The 20229-nt window shown below is 39.4% G+C and overlaps 1 protein-coding gene and 1 long non-coding RNA gene across 3 annotated transcripts in view; one reads left to right on the forward strand and one right to left on the reverse strand.

The window, feature by feature from the left end:
* The window catches only part of SYNPO2 (synaptopodin 2), a 96408-nt gene that overhangs the window by 44780 nt on the left and 31399 nt on the right, over positions 1-20229 (forward strand). For both annotated transcript variants that reach the window (XM_074867219.1, XM_074867220.1), the window contains exon 2: positions 19491-19642. In XM_074867219.1, the coding sequence (XP_074723320.1) occupies positions 19491-19642 (152 nt within the window). The remainder of the gene's footprint in view (positions 1-19490; positions 19643-20229) is intronic.
* The window catches only part of LOC141942946 (uncharacterized), an 80560-nt gene that overhangs the window by 1122 nt on the left and 59209 nt on the right, over positions 1-20229 (reverse strand). The gene's annotated exons all lie outside the window — the stretch shown is intronic.

Below are 20229 nucleotides of genomic sequence, written 5' to 3' on the forward strand. Positions count from 1 at the left end.
TCTGCACCAAAAAAAGCACTCAAGCTCTCATCCATTTGCCGCTACGGGGCACTGTTGCTTTGTTTAAAAGTGTGGAGAACTGGTACAGTTCACCTCCCCCTCTTCAGCTGCCACATCTCTTCCTAATTTATTTCCTTTAGGTGCAGTCCCCGTACTTACAACATAACAAATGCCCACAATGCCAGTAGTGCCATTCCATTGTTCTGTTCCCGCCCTATATTCAAAAGCAATAGAGTTAGTATATAAAGCTGATTTCACCAATAAATCTGCAAAGGTACCCAGGGGCGCAGTAGTTTGGCTAGACTGGTAGTTCCCCAAAATACTTGAATTGCTTCTCGTACTTCTAATAATAAGCCTGGACTAGTATGTCAGTACATTCTAAAGGCACATTTCAAAGTCAAAAATTTTATTTCTTCTGAATAGCATATGTCAAAGTAGAGAGTGTTATTTCTCTTGCTATTCCTGGTTCAGTGCATTGGGTGGATGAAAGAATTTTCCTAGTTCGAACTATTCAGCAATTACTGCCTATACTTCTGCTTTGCCACCGATTAGTCTGCCCTGTCTTATCTTCTGCATGACACAAGATTGCTGTCTTTCTTTACGTTACTGGAATGCAGGCACCACTTCTAGTTGCTGTGTTTTTTCACCCCTAATTCAAATAGTCTAACTATTCATAAATTTATTCACCTGAAGCCAAACAGGTGTGTCACAGCTATCTAGACAATATAAAAGCAGAATTAGAAACCCAAGACAAGTTAACACCAGTATCAGTTTAGTCCTGCCTCCAATTTCGAATTCATCACAGGAGTTGTGTCAGACTACAGCAGAAATGGACCCAGTGTCCTTAATTTAGCTCTGTTACCTCATCTAGTCCTTACTCAAGCAAAACCATATTGGCCCCAACTGCTGTGCTAACATTGGCAACAGCTGCTAAAACCAGTGTTACCTGGACTGCCTCTGAAAGTTTGACTAGAAAGTCTCCTGTGCTTCATAGACAAATTATTCCCTGGAAGCCAGATAGCTCCTCTTAAAACTGCAGTAGAAATGACATTGAGAAAGTTAATTGAGAACACAGGTTTAACCAATTCTGTTCAGACCTTTTTTCTACCTATTCATACAAAAATAGGGATTAAGGGTAACAGAGTTATGTGTCTGTTGGATGATACTGTGTGAGGGAAAAAATAGGCTTCAGAAGAAAGCTCCCTAGCAAGCCAGCATTTCAGACACTGCTCTATTCTTCTGCCATTAACCATGATTACCATTCTTAGCCCATGTGACCACTCTGACTGTTTTTCTGCAGCACCCAATCAGTTTAGGTGCACTTTGTATTCAGGATAACTAAGAAAACTGTAGTTGGAAAGACTAAATATGTAACATCAAGTTTTACCTAGCTTCCCATGAATGCCATGACAGTAATTTGTTGGGTTTTCCCATTGTTGTCACCTGTTAGCATAGTAAGTTGCCTTTTGGCACGAAACTGCTTGGAAGTTTCTCTTCCTCTTGCATCAGCACTTGTGATTAAGAGCCTTCTCTGACATTTTTAATGGCTAAAGCAATTATTTCAAGAAGTTGAGAAAAATTAGAATATTAAAAACCAAGCACTGGGTCTTGGGTTCTCATCTCAGTTCCCTCTCCCTGTAAGACATCCAAGTCAAGAGTATCTTTGTGCTTTCCAGTTTTACACAGAAGTTTTATCCCCCACTGAGTAATGAGTATTCTCATATATTACAAAAAAAAGTAATGGTCTCCCCAGCACAGCCTTATATAGCTCTTTGAGTAGAATCTCTCTCTAAAAATAGAAATCTCTTTGACATTGAAGCTCCAGGCAGCATGGAAACTGCTGCATTTCAAGCTGAAGCTTTTGGAAAGTGCATTCTGTATTTCCTTTACAAGTGTCCCCCAAATGTGCAAAATGCACAACCTGTCCTGTCATGAACTTTGAGTAAATGAGATTTTGTTTGCAGCCACTGCTGTTGCAGCAATAGCTTCTTAGAAACAAGCCATAAAACAGGAATGCAGCACTGGCAAAAGGTGCTGGATTTACAGCTCTGCAAAAATAACACCCTTTCTTTGCCTCCCCGGCCCTCATACACAACTGCCAGCCTTTCCCAGACTTCCTGACTGGGCAAGATACCCCGAGTTAAGCCCAACACTTGCACTGAGGACAGAAGAACAGATGAAAACAAGCAAACAGAGATGTCACATGTCAGTGTAGCAGTTTTTCTGGTTCTCAGGCAGACATTCCTTTTGGGAATACACAGAACAGAAAGGGCAGGGGGAACACAAATCCTCTTGGTCCAGCTTTTGAAGATGCTGACAACTTGCTCTTACTAAAGTCAGGGACAGAAAAAGCCAACTCTGCCAGCATGCCTGAACTGGAGACTGTAAGAATTTGAGGTCTAATTCTTTGGAGCAGTAAGTCCAGGAGCATTAAATAGAGCTCAGCACCTCTGTGTCAGACTTGCTCAAACACACTGTGCAAGGGCAACTTCCACAGATGGACTATTGACACAGGAGCCAGAAACCTGCCTCAGATTCCACAGTTACAGTCTGAGTAAAACAGTGTTTACTCAATGTTTGCTGTGCCAAAAAAGTTATTATTCTATCACTGTAATACTCCCCTGGCAGCATATTTAACATGAAATTGAAAGTGCTGTTATTTCCAAATTAACGAATACGAGTACTGATCTTAAAATCCAAATGAGGAGATGGGTATGTGATTCTAGCCTACCTTGAGAGGATCTTTCATCCTTCAGTTCCAGGGCAAGTCTCATGCTCTACTTGCATGATACTTCATTTTTACTCTGATACGTAGCCTTACACAGTATTTTATTTAAGAGCTGAAAGGCAGCTCATGAATACTAATCTCCATGTCAATTTTATGAAACATGCACAGAGAGACAAATTAGTTGAAGGACTGCCTACACAAGAAAAGGATTGAGTGGGCGACAAAGTAACTCTTTGCAATAGATGCTTATTCCTATTTATTTTATAATTATTTTGGGTTAAAGCCATTTCAGACTAAGCCACTGAAAAAGAAGGAAGACCTTTATGTGACAATTTGCATCAATTCAACTATGATCATTTTAAAGCTTGATCAAATTAAACTAAGGTAAATTTTGAATATATTCCAAGCCTAAAAAAAAGAGACTCAGATAAGGAAATCTTTATGGCAGATTATGGGCTTTAATTGTTTGATTAAAAGCACAGGTCTAAATAACTTGCTCAGTGTTGTTATCAGGCGAGTGCAAAGCCCACAGAGTGAATATTTTTGACCCCCAGTTCCCTGGAGGCTTCGGAAACATCTGTTGTGGGTCTCCAGCCACCATTTTCCCCCTCATTAGGCCCTCCAGCACAAGCACAGAAACCTGTCTCCTATGTTGAGAGCACAAACCAGAAGTAGACCACTGACCTCTCCTGGTAGGCATGCATATCCTTGGTGACATCCACTCTCTGAGCCACTATTGCTGCTTTCCTGGACAGCCTTATTTGAGCCACCAGGAAGAGGTGAGGCTGCTGAATATCCAAATTCCCGGATGAGTCACAAAAAAGGAGCTGTCCAGGACAGCAGGCAGGCAACAATGGAAGGCCTCTATGTGAACCTATTCATTGGCATTCACAAAACATTCATCCGGTTTGCCAGAGCTTTCCTTTCTAAGCATCAGGATGGGTTGGCCAGATACTGCTCTCAGTTTTAAAAGGTTGTTTCAAAACATCACACCCTAAGCATGAAGGATGCTAAGTAAATTAGAAGATTGATAATTGAGTTTGCATGCGTTCTTTTTTGTTTGTTTAAATAGAGAGTCCTAGGAAATGTGTCTGAAACTATCTCATGGCCAAAGCCATTAGCCAGTATAAGTTTCTCCATAAACTAAGATATGAGGAATCAGGCAAGTAGAGAAATGTCAGGGAATAGTGAAATTTGGGTGAAACAGTGGAACAGGCAATTCTGAAACTTGGTCAGTAGAGAACTTTCCAGGGAAGTAGAGAAGCTTGAGTCTAGCTGACTTATTTTGAGAAGTGAAAGAAATAGTTCAAGAGAGAGAAACATGGTGGAGTTTAACGTTCAGTCCTGGCAAATAAAGCTACCAGCTTTCATAGAGGACCATTTTCTTTAGTCTAACTAAGTTTATTTAGTTAAACAGTTCAGCTAAAGATGACTGCAAGTAATGGGAGCTGGAACTCAGTCCCTGTATTGAGCTATCAGCTGAGTTTGGGCCACTGTTTGATTCATACTTCTCCAATTAGTTGGAGCTTTGTGCTTTCCTTTGAAGATTAGGCATTGGCCACTTTATTTATGCACAATACAATAACTGTTTAATGTATATTATCTAGATGCTGCATTTACCAGATGTTCAAGTTATTTGGTGTCTTTGAACAATCTGACTCATTTGTGCTAATGCAGTCCCAAAAGCCCCCTACCCTGTAATCTGAGATCTGGTCCAATTGTGCTGAGCATTTCTGTACACACACAGAAAGCTCTTGTAATAAACACAGTGCCACTGCTTTCTCCATTGGAAGTGAGGCAAACCTTCTAGTTACCTCTTCATGATCCTTCTGGTGTTGACTGAATTGCTTCCTCAGCAGTGAGGCAAGTAGCAAGAAATACAACATCGGGCACACATTTCAGTATAACCTTGACATCATTGACAGCGATAGCTACAGCCCTCACTGAAACAGAAACCTACAAGACGGCATTTGTTTCTTCTTGCTGCCTTTGCTATTCCTTTTGGGAGGATGATCATATGCCATGCTTGTGTATTTGCAAACTTATGACATAATGTTAAGGGATTGTCATAAACAATACCATTTCAGGGAATGGACTGAGGAGACTGAATAACAATTTCATTTTAACTGTCACTGGAGTAGTTTTGCTATAAGGATTAAATGTGTCTTCTCATATCTACAATTGTAATGAGAACCCTCCCTCCCTCCTTTCCCTCTCTACCTGTTCTCCGTCCCCTCACTTTGAGAATTTGGGCAGATGACCAATGGAGTGAAAATGAGCCAGGGAGCCACACAGGACAGAGCAATTGATAGAGGATATGAAGCTAGGAATGAGTGGATTTGACAAAGTACACACTAGTAGTTGAGGGTCTCATTTGCCTGCTAGTAGGATGGATTTATGGCCTGTATGTCACTAATTAAGAACCCAGTTGTTCCCCCACCCCTGCCACCCCAAAAAACCCACACACACCCCGTGTGCCCCCAACATCATTGTTTAGTCTGAAAGGCAGGTTACAGGCCAAACTATCAGAATACACAAACACGCTTTGGACTAAACTAAGGAAAGTACAAAGATGTTCAGCAAACTATTTCCCTCCAAACTCACCATTCTCCCACCAAGATAGAAAGATTTTCACATCTCTGCACTGTTCTTATCACAGTGCTGGGTAACTTTCCAGCTGGCAATAGAGTCTATTCTCTTATTCAAATAGACACTCTTCTCTTCTTTGCTACCTTTGACCCACAGCAAGGAAGATGCCAAAAGTGTTCTGAAGCTCCCAATGAGGTACCTGTGATGATGCACTTCTACTGTTGCTCAGGTTTGTGCCAAAGGGCAGCCAAAAGTTGCCCTAGCAGAAAGCTGTGAATTATCAGACTCAGCCTAACGGCTCTGCATTCCCTGTAATCAGTCATAGCTGGGACTTGCAAATCTGCCTCAAACCTCATTCATAAACAACTTCTCAGAAGTTAGTTAATCCTAGATTACATAGCTTATTGAACACATCTGAGGTACAGGAAAACTAGCTGCAGCTGAAATTTACAAGCCAGCCTCAGTTCTCCTGAGAGAAATCTCAGGACAACTCCAAACTTCACAAAAGCCCAAAGCAGTCCAGGAGCAAGGAACCATCTATTAAACCTGGGAACCATTTAATGATCACTGAAGGCAAGCTTGCTCACTGTGAACACTGCTCTGCTCTCCTGTCCCTTTGCCCAGAATTACAGGAGTGAGTTAGAAGCAATAAGTAGCATTGAAACCCTCAAGCTGCTCTCAAGTTAAAAGAACTCAAACCAAATGAGTCCTTAACTTGGCAACAATTCTGCCTTAACCAAAGACAGTAAGTTGGCCTCTCAGCATTGACCGCAGTATTTGTGCTAGCACTAACTGTAGCCTTGGCTCTGGAGCCTATAACCCCAACTCCAGTCAAGACTGAGGGATGGCCCATCCAACCTCCAGCATGGATAAATAAGCCAGAGCAAATTTTATCCTAGCTGATTTCACATCTTAAAATTACAAGCTATTAGCCAAAATAGCACAGCCTGGATCCATACACTCGTCCTCCCATTATCGTAGTTTCCACTATTGAAATGCAGCAAACAGTAAGCATGCTTACTAACCCCACATTAGGCCCTAGGGCTCCGCCAGCTTAACCCACTCTAAGAATGGTACTTATTTGCCAGCTGATGTCCTTACTCATCACAGCAAAACGTCTAATTTTGGGCTGTTCCTCCAATCCTGGTCTGAATCTGGAACCTCAGTTCCACACTGCCATCTGTAACTGAAAACAGTGTCCACATCTGCACATTTCACACATGATGATGCTGCAAAATCAGTATCTTTTGCTTTTTAAGTTATATCCGGAACTTTGGAAAGCAGTCACAACAGGCCTCTGGATAGCTAACGCTGATTTTCATTAAGTCGGAACATTGCGGTCTGTGTCAGAGGCCTAGAAAAATCAAGTGTTGTATCAGTGTTTTAAAAAGATAAACACAAGCAATTATATGTTCTAATATCAGCCCTGAATATATTAATGGAAGAGTCAGTATGGTGACTCAAAGAATCGGGAATATGCAATTAATGATTATGGAAGATAGCATATTTGAGTTCTCTCCCGACAAGATTAATTCCTTCAGGGAAACTTGTAATCACATTGATGTAACATGCTTTTTCTAAAGGACTTGCCATGGCACCACAGATTTTGTCTGAGAAATTTAAAGCAGCTCATTTCTAAACCACTTAACAGTATGTATTCAGTTTGTTCTACTTTACAGTTAAAGCCATATGAACATATTTTAGAGCTGAAGACAGTCTCCTGACTCCAGCACCCCCACCTCTATTTCTGTCTCCTCTCTTTCCCTTCATTTGCCTCCAAGGACCTGCAACTCTTCCTGGAGGATGGCAGTTGCTGGCATGGTTCAGGCATTCCTGTTCAGTATCTTCCTCATACAGTTATCCCACTTTCTAGTTCTGCAGCTAGCCCATACATCTTTGTTTTACAGCACTGCATGATGTGATACAAACTCAACAGAATGGACTAATATATACCTCATATCATGTATCTCAGTCAAACAAAGAAGCAGCATATGGCCACTTTTCTCCCTTCCCTCTCATTTATGTGGAGGAACAAAAAAAGAATCCAGTCTCTTTTTTTTTTTTTTCCTAAGAAACTGAATGGCAGGTCTGAAGTTGCTTAAGGTTTTAGTTACTTCTCACATACCTTTGCTGCTTTCTACCAGCAGCTGCAAGTCAGGCTAGAAATGCTGTTCTTTTTGTAACAGTGTTGCATATACCCTATTATTATCTTGGCACAACCAGAAGACAAGTACTTTCAGATGGCAGCTTTTGCTTTTTACCTTTCATTTACCTGTCCTTTGATGCAATTTTGGTATAAGAAATGCGCCACATTTTCTACTGGAAACACCTAGTGCATGGTTTGAGGACCATACTAACAGTGCAGGAATATAGCAGTTCCACTGCTGTATCAGTGACAAAAGTTCAGGCTAAGATTAGGCCATGGATATGCTTACCACAAGGTCTGTCTATTGTAGTACTTTCAATGTTGCCTCAAACTGTTTGGTAGCAGGTAATACAGACATTTTTATTCTCTACTTATTCTCCCTTAACCTTATCATCACAGAAATTCTTTTCTCCAGGCCATAAGCTTTATTGTAGTTAAAAGACTTCTGATGCTGCCTATATACTAAAGCACTCCGTAAAGATGAATTATTTTCTCAATTCCAAATCTTTGCACAGGAGGTGGTGGGAAAGAAATGAAAATGTAGCTGCAATGTTCATGGAGAGATCAAAGTTGGTTAGGATTTAAAAATAAGCCAGAAAGCTATAGCCAGTCACTATTCAAGCAGGGCAAGAAGAAAATGGGAATGGAAATAGAGCAGACAATGCACAGTCACACTATTTAGAGGCAACAGCATCATTCCTCTCCTTGTCACATGTTCACCAGCAGCACTAGTAAAAAAGAAAATCAGCACATTTTAGTTTTGACACATCAACTGCACATATGCAGTAGTACACACCAAAAAAGGATAATCCACAGACAGGCTATACACTAGATGTGTTGTACAAAATGAATTACAGACTTTAAGTGCTGTACCCAAGCTCACTACTGAGAAACTTGCTGCATGGCCAGCATACCAGATCAATATTTCAGGGGTCATTATCTCATCCCTTCTTCAGCTGCTAACTTTGGGTTTCTGCCAGAGAAAGGCAACCACTAGTAAGATGATACACTAGTACATTAGGCAAAGCTTTTGGGAATTTGAGCAGGCTTTTCTTTTCACCGAGATCAGTCTGCTCTCTGGTTCCAAACAGCACAAGTGCTCCGTCAATATATAAATGGTCAAACACGTTCTTTAACCCTCCCACAACAGTATGTATAAGTTGTACCAAACTGTGTTTGTCAAATATACTACAAAGAGAACTGAACCTTCATGCAAGTTCTTCTCACATTATGGAAAGGAGGAGACAACAGTTACCAAACTGAACCAGTGCACTCAGGAAGTGTGATTTCACATGTACAATGCAACAGGAGGACTGACTGGAGACGGAGTTAAACAATAAGTAAACCAATAACTAGATGGTACCATCACCCCTCTGCAAGAATGTCCCCCAACCTTTTACATGAGTAAACCATGATTAAAGCGTTGCTTTAGCTGAGAGTTGGTAAGTAAAGCCAGAACATTTTGGGCAGCTGTATCAATGGGTTTTAGAGTTAAAAAGTACCTTTGATTTAGGTAGCTTAGCATCCTATATCACATATTTTGCCACAAAACTATCACAATATTATACCGCTGTTCAGCTTTTCTAATGATGATCTTGGTGATAATCAATGGCACCCCTCCCATGAACTCAAAGAGTAACATCCATCTCACCTTCTGGAAACACTTTTTAAATTTAATCCAACAGTTCAATAATTGTATCAGACACTAAAGAACATTAAGAAAAATATATCTGAACATATTAACTCTTTTCTCCTTAGATCTCTCTAGTGTTGCATTTTCTCATTTAAAAACCTATTTAGAAATATAATTAGCTTTACAGACAGACATGAAATCTCTACAAGAGTAGATGTGTCTCAGAGCTTGCCCTTAAGACCAGAAGCAGAAAAGAGTGTGCTGAACTGTCAAATTCCCAATATCATTATCCTGCTCCTGGGAAGAATCTGGTGACAGGAAGTATTTCTGTGCTTACCTTACAAGCCAAAGTTACTTCATTATTCAAAGCTTCTTCTCAGGAAAAGCACAGAAGATAGCTTAGAAGCATCTTTGTTCAACCCAGTTAATTAACAGACATTTGCATGGTCTCACTGGTCTTGCTATGCAAATTCTATATACGCTCCCCAAAAAATGGGACACAATGACTTTAAAAGTAAAATATGGGAAACTGTATTTTACTATACTTATACTGCCTATACTAGCTAAAGTCACGGGACTCCAGCTTCAGCAGCTAACATGCTCCTTATTGCATGCCCATACATTCAGAGGAGCTAAGGAGGGGTTGGATCTCATACTCTTGATGAATTTGCCCTGTCTGAAAGTTTTACATTGTGGCTTCTACTGTGACTGAGTCTGAAGGAAACTAGCTTGTCTGGTGGAGAAATTCAGTAAAGAAAGGATGGGAACTGGTATCAGTTTGATGCAAATTCACCTCCAGGCAGCACAGATGCAAATAGCTTGAGCCACATCATGCAGCAGTCTCGTACTCAAATATAGGCATGGCTAATGAAAACAGACTAAAATTTGGTATACTAGCTCTAAAGAGGCCCTTTGTAAGAGTAAAATGTATACAGGCATCATGGATTTTGAGAGTCCGTACACAGAGTACTCCTACACACGTAAGTCATCCCACTCAAACTCCAGTCTATGACACTGTGTTATCTCGATAGTATATAACCCAGCTTGCTTAAAATTTAATCCCTAAACTTGAGCTCTGGCCTGCCAGAAATGCTGGGCCTTCAGTTTTGACCAGAACCTGGTATTTCCAATGAATTTACATGGATACAAACCCAGACTGGAGTTCTATGCAAGAACATTTCCTAATTATATGGTTTTGAAAACCTCTCAAGGAACTCCTAAACTATGCCACCATTAAATCTGCGAGCAGCTCAAATTCTGATGATTCTTTCCTGTCTGCTCATCGCTATCTTTCTATCTACAGACAACTACTTTCTCTTTATATACATATTCAAAGAGGAAAATGAGAACATAAAGGTCATTCAGTTTTCCTCATGATTGGGCTGATAGGTCTGATAACCAAGTGCAGCTTGCCCTGCTTTGCTACCCTGACACGTGGGCCAGGAAAATGAAATAATTTCTGACCTTAGATTTTCCAAGGTGTCCATCTGAAGCATGTCATGATCTCCAATGTCCATGTGCCACCAATGACCTTCACAAACATAGTATTAAAGAGATGAATTTTAGACAAGTTTGGCTGAAGTGTTTGAAATATTGCTCAAAACATGCGGATGAGCTGGCAAGGTAACAGCTGTGAAGACTTTTGCTTTCTTGCTGAAGACAGCATTGTTATTCTGGAGTTAGAATAGGAGTTGCATGTTAACCACGTAACAGAAAGCTATCTGTTGTATAGACAGATTTAATGCATAATAAAAACTGTTGTATGGGTACTAATTCCATATGCCTGAAAACCCAGAGTGAGCTCAAGAGCTGAATGGCATGTTCAGTAGACATCAATAACACACAAGCTAGATTTATCAACCAGTAAAAGTGGTCTAACTTTATTATGGTTTTAGTAGGTTTTGGGGGGGTTTTTCGCCTTTTTTCTTCAGATTCCCTCACTGTTTTAAGTATACAGCCTACAGGTTGCAGTCACGACTTAGCTTCCAAACCATGATGCAGGTCAAAATATCTTAAATAGAGTTATTCCAGCAAAGTCCTTGATTCCTTGTACTTAACAGGTTGATTGTACAAGCTGATTATATCTACACACTGACTGACAGACTGTATCTTTGTTTCCAGAGGTGTGATTTAAAGCTGAAAACTTTTCAGATACAGCTGACAAACTATAGACATTTAAAACTATAAATATAATTTTAAATAGTGGCAGGTTTAGAGATAAAAGGCAAAGACTGCATCCTTATGGATTGGAAAGGTCACAAAAAGGCTTGTGTCACTGACTGTATTTTTTAATAGATGACTGTTTTAGATGGGTACTAATATCTATATGAAGTCCACGTAAAGGAGAAACAGGTCACCTTTTTCTTCAGACTTGTGTTTATACAGCCCATGATGCTATAACTTGTGATGGCAAAGCTTGGGGATGGTGAAGAAAGTGTTAAGATGGAAGTACATTTGGATGTTCTCATTGTAAACCTGAGGTTAGAAAAGCAAAATAAGAAAAGGGATGTGAGTTTGTCACTGAGTCACCTCTACTGATTATGTGTCTATGGAGTACCTCACACATGTCCCACCACCAGTCTGGGAAGGTTCAGAATGTTGTTGGTGGAAGGGATGGTGCTCTGCACTGAGGAGCACTGGCAAATGCTTTGCACTAAGTTGTGAGCTGACACCCAGGATTTTGACTTAGCAAAATCAGCGTTTACCAGCTTGAAGTCTGAGCTATTTAAAGGATCTACAGAGATTCCTAAAAAAACCAAATACATTATGAGGTAGGCTTAACTTATTTATATCTAAAAACATTTATATCTGAAAACCAAAAAACTTACTAACTGAAGGTTACTTTTTTGTCTAAAGGACTTCTGCATGCATAAACATTGTAAAACAAGGCCCCAGAGCCCCAATTTATAAACTGTGCCTGAATTCAGTTAATTTGTACCTTCATTTTTAATTCCCTAATTTCATACAACTACAACCACTGATCACTAACAGCAGTGCTACCCAGTGCTTCTGCTTCCTGCTCATAATAAAGCATTGTAACATTGTTAATTTTAAATATATTTAAAAGTTATCTGTCACTAATAAATACATTTACTAGTCACTGCTTTTGCTGTAAGGTTTATAATAGAAAAGATGAAGTGCCTTTTTTTTTGGTTGGTTGTTTTTTTTTTTAAAATACTGTCTACAGGAAACACTGATCTTTGATCCCTGATCTCGAACCTCATGACTACCACCTAACTAATCAATCAATGAGAAAAGTAACTTCTGGAAAGTATGAGCTAATGCCTGATAAAATTAAACTAAGTATTGATTGCATTAATTTATTTATGCTGGCCTTAAATATGTTTAAGAGAAACATTTAGCTAGCTAAATTTATTGTAGCAATTAGCAGGCAGGCCTTTAATTGTGACAATACTATGTTGCACTTTGTTAAGTGTCAAAGCCGAGTTCCACATACACTTTGTGTGCTTCTACATGTAGTATTTGTCACTTTGTCAGCAAGCAGAGTACAACTTTGTTTATTTGCTTAGATTTTGCATCACTTTCATCACTGCCCCTGTCTTTTGAATCACTTTGAATCACCACCTTTTTTACAGCCCAAACCAGGCCACATTCAAGTCAGTTGACTTACTTGTTATTTCTTGTACATAGTTCATTTAACTTGGATTTTTAACTTAACTTCTGTTAAATTTAAGATATCTACCTGTATCCAAAATGTTCTAGATTCAGAAACATCAGCTCTGTATTCAGGGTGTCAAATGTTAGAATTGGAAGTTGTTTCTTTTAGGTAAACTATTACTTACGAAAAGAGGGCATCAAACACTTGTTGCTTTAATGCTGCTATGAACAAAGAAAGAAGAGACAGCGTCTCCACACTCCTAGCCCCACTCCCCCTTTCCCATATACTGACACTTATTATCTCTGCTTCTTACCCCTTTTTAGCTCTTTGACAATACTACAGAATAGTTGTATCTAAGAAACCAGACATCCTGTTCTATGCTCAGACCTGTATTTTTTCCAACAGTAAATGAATCAGTATTTCTGGAAAACTAGAAACGCCCTTGTAACAGTCGTTTCAGTCACAAGATACTTCTGTATCCAGAAACAGTTCTCAACACAAATAAGACAAAACGGATACTTGTGCTTACAAGTGTGAAACAATGTACTGACACCAAGTGAGAAGTTTTAACTGTGCTTACCACCTAGTTGCATATTCCCGCCTCACGCTAGTGTACAAATCACATGCCATAACCTGGGGAAAGAAAAAAAAAAGCCTTTCGAAACCTCCTCATACTAAAAAAATGACTAATGGTTACTCAGTTACCTGCCAGACAATCCCTGAAGAGAGATACTAAAATCTTAATGTTACATGCAGAAAGTCATGTAAAGTGGCAGGTAGATAGAACCTGCTTATAGAATTTAAAAAAAAAATGTATTACTTTTCATAAAAAGTAATTTATTTTTATAATTAAAAAAATATTATTTAAAAAATTCTGTATAATGGGGAGGCCTAGACTGATTATTTTTTTCTAAAGAGAAAACAGGTCACCACTTCTGTGGGAAAAAAAACCACTTTAACACCAGGCACATTTAAACAAAGTTACTCTATTAGTTAATGGTGAGACTGAAGTGACTATAAAGAATAAGGGTTGTAATCCCAAGATTAAGGTTAATGACTATTTTATTTTAAAAGGACTATTTAATTGATATTTCTTAAACACAGTTCTGCATTACTGATGATGGCAAGACATCTAAGGCCACAGTTTGCTACTGTAGTAGTAAAAAATACTGCTTTAAAACCTGGCTAGTTGTTGGGTCTGAGAAGGTAACCTTAAAGTGGAAATCATTATTTAACAGGGACATAACAGTTGTCAAAGGACATATCCTTGTTAAGCACCTTTTACCCTTTGTTATTGATGTTTAATCATCAGTCTAAAAGAAAACACAGAGTCACTGCTGGTAAAGTTTGCAGCTGACATAACTAAAGTAGTAAACAATAATGAAGATGGACAACTGATCTACAGAAGTCCTGTTTGCCCTGTAAGCTGTGCTATTTTGGGCAATGTTTATCATAACAAAACACAAGGCCAGCCATCAAAGACTCAGGACTAACACTGAGGACTTACACATGTAAATAAGGCTCACTGAAATCAGCTTCAAGCCTTGAGGGCCATACAACAGCAGAAGAGTCTTCAGGAATCAGACAGGATATTCAACTGAATAGGCTTTTCCAAAGGCGACCCCTCAATGAACGAAACTGCTGTGTGTATGAGCAAGGGACCTTAAATAACAGGGAAGTGTATTTCCACTACATCCAGTTGCAATATTTTTTGTTCTGTTGTCTAAAAGCTGCTGACAAACTGGAAAAGGATTAGTAAATAGTTCTGAGAATAACTCATGGTTTGGAAAGCTTGCTTTGAATTGAGAATATCTCTGTACACATATATGTATATTTTAAAGCCACAGAAGTCTTACTTTAATAGATAAAGGTTTAAGCTAAATGGATTGTGCTTATGATCAGATTGCTCATTTTCTAGATTGGTTAGTCAGCCAGGCTGAGCAATCATTGAGCCTGATTGCTCAGTCAGGCTACATCTGAAGCACATCACTTAGACACATCCCCCAAATACAGGTGTTTACTCCTACCAGCACATGAGAATAAGATTAAGATATATATCATCCTTCCCAAAAGTCACTGGTCAAAGCGAGACTATGAAATACTCTAATAATTTCTTAGTTGCAGAATTGGAGAACCAGGACTGCAGAATGTCCTCAAGTCCATTTGCCCCACTTTAAACCACAACTCATTGCCCTTGTTATCAGGTTCAACATACCTCAACTCTCTGATCTGTTTATTATAGGGCTCAGACACACAACCAAGTTCATCAGCTGGTAAGCTGAGCCCCAGTTGCTGTCCCTGCATCCACTTGCAGCCACAACAAGTAACAGGTGCATCCACTTTAGCTTTTTAGCTTCATCAGGATTACATTTCTTGAAGCAAGTTTCCCTATTATTCTGATTTACTATATGTTGTTTCATAGCATAGAACAGTTTTGGGTTGTACAAACTAAACTGATTTCAGATTAAATCAAAGGAACAGATCTAATACCTGCTACCTGGCAAGGAGTCTCCAGGTGACAGAATAAGATTAGAGCTAGTTTAAAGCAAAAACACTACACAAAGTACAAACTACTACAGCACAAAGGCTAGACACTCAGCATTAGTCTTCTCTGCAAAACCCCTTCTGTGCCCCACACGAGCATAAGCACAGTCACTGTGTATCCCTCAGTTTATTCATCTTTCACTGACTGAAATTGCCATGTGCTGCAGGCACCCATGACTACTCCAGCCCCAGCAGCATCCCACAGCTACCACCAACCCACAGCAAGTTACTATCCCACACTTTCCCCACCACATACCAGTGCCTTTGGGATGTGATCTCTCACCAGCGCATCACAGCACCCAGACCCTCCCAGCCTCACAGGTCTTTATAGACCTCCCTGAAGAGCCTCTGGACAGCCCTCAGTTCCTTGTTGCAGCAGCTGCTTGTGAATAGGTGTCAGGTGAGGGGGTGAGGAGCCCTCCACCAGCCCCAGTGGCCTTTTGTCTCAGGGAGCAGCAACACTGCTGCTCATGGCGGGGTCCTGGCTCATCCGTGGCGCTCAAGTAAGATCCAGGCTAAATTCTTCATAAAGGAAGTTTCCCCTAAGATTAATATTTCTGTGGACATGGGGAATTGCTCAGCACCGGATGTTTTAAGCAGCAAGTGACACTCCTGATAGTGGGAAGTTTTGGATGCAGGAGTAATCTGGGAACAAAAAGAAATTACGTGCTTCATGTAAATTGTCCAAGTAATCCAGCACTGTTCCTCACACCCTCTAGCAACAGCGATCTAAACATCTGAAATTAGAGAATAGTGTAACAAAAGACAGAATAACCTGAAGCCTTTATGTACAACTATTTACAAACAACACTTTAATACTGTTAAAAATTCAGAAATCTAAATCTCCTTATGGGCAAAGAATGCACAGCATTGACTAAGGTCAGTGCTGCTGCAATGCCAATACACCTTGTACACCGATTTCCTTAAAACTTTTGGAATTCAGAGTAAGTATTTACATTGCCATTTCACAGGAAATTTTGTGATTGGAAGAAAACAAAAGCATTCTAACAAGTGCATGATATATAACTGGAATAATAAAAAGGAAGAGGCCTGACTGAGGGGGAGCAGGAAAGCAATACAGGCAACACCAGGGGACAGTGGGCTAAAGCTCTTCCACATGCCCCAGGAGCAGCTGGTGTCACTAATGGTATAGGCTCATCATTGCTGTTTTATACCAGTATTGCAAATGAAAAACCAAGAAAATCTTTACAAACTTATTTTTCTATTAGTGAGATCCCATTCAAAAATTTTATGGGGAAAAACTTCTCCTTCCCAAAGAAAACTCTGGCCCAAAGTAGATAGGAGAAACAACTGAGGAAGCCTGGGCTGCACTGTAAGGCAAGAGCAATTACTAGTTTTGAAAGAATCCCTTCTGCTTTACAACCAAATATGCCTTTAGGTTCCCAAGAACTCCATAAAGGTTTCTTACTCTCCCCTGTGTGACCAAGTTGTATTTCTGCTAACAAAGGCAGCTTTTGTTTCCCAGTGGGCTCCTCAAAGGCTTTCTGCCAAAACTTCCTTTGAGAGATAATTGTCCACTAAACACATATTTTACAAGGAAGATCCTGCTCTCCACAAATCTTCTTGGGATTTTTTTTTGTTGTTTTTCTTTTTTTTCCCCAGAAATCTGAAAAGTTTTGGTTTACATGAGTAAATTAATTTGCTCATTTTTGTGGGCTTCCAGTCAAGAGAAATAAACAAAACCAGAAACAACTACAGCTTGCCTGGCAAGGCAGTCTACATATTGCTGAGTAACCTGGTCATATCCTGAGGCTAAAATAACACAAATGATGATGGTATATTTCTATTCTAGCAGCAACCTGCTATAATTTACTATGCAACCTGCCCTTGATCATATTTTTGTCAGTGCTCTCTCCTCCCTTTTATTCCCCCAACAGAAACACCAAAAAAAAGGATAATATTGAGGTGATTTTATATAGATATTGTTCAAATTTGGTAGGCACAAGTGCCCCTGGGGGAGGCTAAGAAAAAGGCTGACATAGAGTCAGAACCATTAATATGTACAGCATGTGCAGTGTGATCCTGCAAGGGCAAAATCATGTTAAAGGTTTATGTAGATAAACCTCGAAATATAATACTGACAGGAAATTTGCTCTAATGTGCTTATGAAGTGAAATGCTACCAAAGAGTGAGGTATAGTGACTTACAGTAATTTCTTTCCTGCATGACCAGTCAAAGAAGGGGCTGAGTTTTTTTACATGAAGGTCCAAATATCTCACAATTGAGATCTTTCAACGATTCACAAGGCAGCAGAATAGACCGAGAGGCCCTTTCAAGAACTTTAAAAGGAAATTCAATGCCCTTGTCTATTTTCTTTGAATACTACCAAGCAGTCTGTTTAAAAAATTATGAAACTGGTTGAGCTATCTAGCAATTCATGTAGACCTATTAACACAGTACATTTGTACTTTTGCTTTTTGACATAAATCACTGAAGTTATGGAATGATTAACAGCTTCTCTCCTGAGACAGCTGTAATGGTAATCTATGAAGAACTGACCCCAAATTCTCAGACACTTAATAAAGAAACAGAAACAAGTTTTCTTCTCACAGTCTAGGTATCACATTATGCTATTTCAGAGTTCACATGTTGCTATAATTGCTGTTCACATGTTTTTTGAAAAAGGGTCACTCTAAATTCTTCCTAGCATCCACATTAAATATTTACATTCAGGCCTAAGATGTCTTGTAAAATTTTAATAGCATACCCTCCTATTTAAAAAAACAATAACAAAACCTTAGCCCAAATCCTAGCTCATATATGAAGCAAAACATTCTAAACATTGTCTAAACTGTCATTTCTTCCCAAAGTGCCAGGATGTTTATGCTCTTGCCTAAGGGGAGATAAACAGAGCAGCATACCACTCCATATTTGTAAATGTTAACTCTGCAAGGTAGAACCTGGCTTCTGTATGCACCAGACTTCTGTTTCTTCACTGATCAAAAAGCCATAATATGACATATGGGTGTGTGTAAACTGAAACAACAACCCTGCCACAGAAAACATGCAGTCTCAATCTTTATTCCACATATCATCCTGACTCCAAGAAACTTTTCAAAATTGTCTCCAGAAATGCATCTTAGGTACCAAGCCCAGTGGTCTAATAATATATTTGGGATAATTCCATGAGTCTGTGGCACAGTTGCACCCTCAAATCTGGTGCATATCTGAAGTAACTTTTCTAGAGTCAGTGGAGACTGACTCTGCTGCTGTGAGTGTGGTAGAACTATACTACTTCTTTAAAAACACTATGAGGATAATGTATCGACCCACCAACTGAGTATGGTATAAGGCCAAAGTACTCACACCAACAGGTAGAAAACTGAAAGCAAAGAACCCAAGGACAGCCCTTTTATGTTACTATCGTTACTGTCATTCCAAAATAGACTCCTGAAAGCATCCTGGTTAATATAACATACTGTTTGCCAAATATGTACTTTAAAAATAGCAGTCAACTGTATGGCATACCTTGAGCGATGTTCAAGCTGTCTATTGTTATACAAAGACTATGATAAGTTAGAACATGCTGCCAGTGGAAAAAGAAGTGAAACAGCAAAAACTGAGCTGCATAAGATTCTTGAATGAGTACTTAATGGGGAAGGTCAAACCACAACAGGCGTGTCTTAACTTTAATAAATCAGAACACTTAGTCAGATGACTAAACATGGATTTAGGATCTCCGGTGATTCATATGTTTATAGTTTGGCAACTAAACCTACAGCTGGGCATCTAAGGAAAAGTGTCCAGTATACCAGAAGTCTGTATAGCTACAACATGCAGATATGGACATTCTGCCCAGAAGAGCCTGAAGTTATACACTCTTCTTTAAAAATCTTGGTGTAGATTTCAGTTTTAGCAGTCTTTCATTCTGTGAGAAACTAATAATGTAAGATTTTTTGTATTTCTGCTAAACTCTGGTCAATTGATTGTTGTTCCAAACTTCTGTGTCTCCCTGTTTAAAAAAAAATTCCAGCCTCTATGACATCTAGCTCACAAGCTCAGTAAAGCAGAAGTTTTGTATTTATTATTACTGGCCAGAACAGTATTAACCTCAGCTGGGACAAGTTATTAATTTGTGTTACTACAAATTTGTTTATGATCAATATTACTCATCCTTTTTCTTTTGTACAGACAAAAGTTGAGGACATGGTTGATGCTGTTTTCAAATGAACACTAATTGTGCAATTTGGAATTTGTTTTTGACTCGTAGGTTCGCAGCAAGAGCAAAGCAGCTAAGGCTGGACTGTGTGAGGGAGATGAGGTGGTGTCTATCAATGGCAAGCCTTGTGGAGACTTAACTTATGCTGAAGTTATCGTTCTGATGGAAAGCCTGACTGACGTCCTGCAGATGCTTATCAAGAGGTACAGGAATGCTCAGAATGCTTTGGTGCAATTCTGTTCAGTGAACCACATGGAAAATGATGGGTTTGAATGCACCCATTTTGCAGACTTACACTGTGAGCTTCTGATAGTCCTCTTATTAATGTCTGGAAAATGGAGGGAAGACAGATTATTTGATCTGAAGGAATACAATTGTATACAATTTGAACAGCGCAGTTCAGGCACAGAATTAAGAGCACAGTCTCCAAATGTAATTATTTTATTTCTTATTAAGTATTCTTAATAGTTACAAGGTGTCCACCACCATATCTACATACTGCAGAGTCTTGAGTTCAATTATTCTTTCCACCCCTTTGAAGTAGTGAAGTGTTGTTATTCCCCAGAGATAGGGAAGTGAGGCTTACAAAAAGCAAAGGCTGGATAGATGAAGAAAGTGTGTTACACAGATATGCCTTGATGATGACATGGCAAATGATCTTCTTTGGTGACAAAATGTGTTAGTGTCAGGAAGGGGAGAGAGTCTGGAAATCATGAATTCTATTTCTGTAGCTGTTATCACTTCACTAGATGAGGTGGAGCAAGTCACTTATAGCTCTCTGGGTCTCAGC

The sequence above is a fragment of the Strix uralensis genome, chromosome 4 (assembly GCF_047716275.1).
Source record: "Strix uralensis isolate ZFMK-TIS-50842 chromosome 4, bStrUra1, whole genome shotgun sequence".
Classification (NCBI taxonomy): domain Eukaryota; kingdom Metazoa; phylum Chordata; class Aves; order Strigiformes; family Strigidae; genus Strix; species Strix uralensis.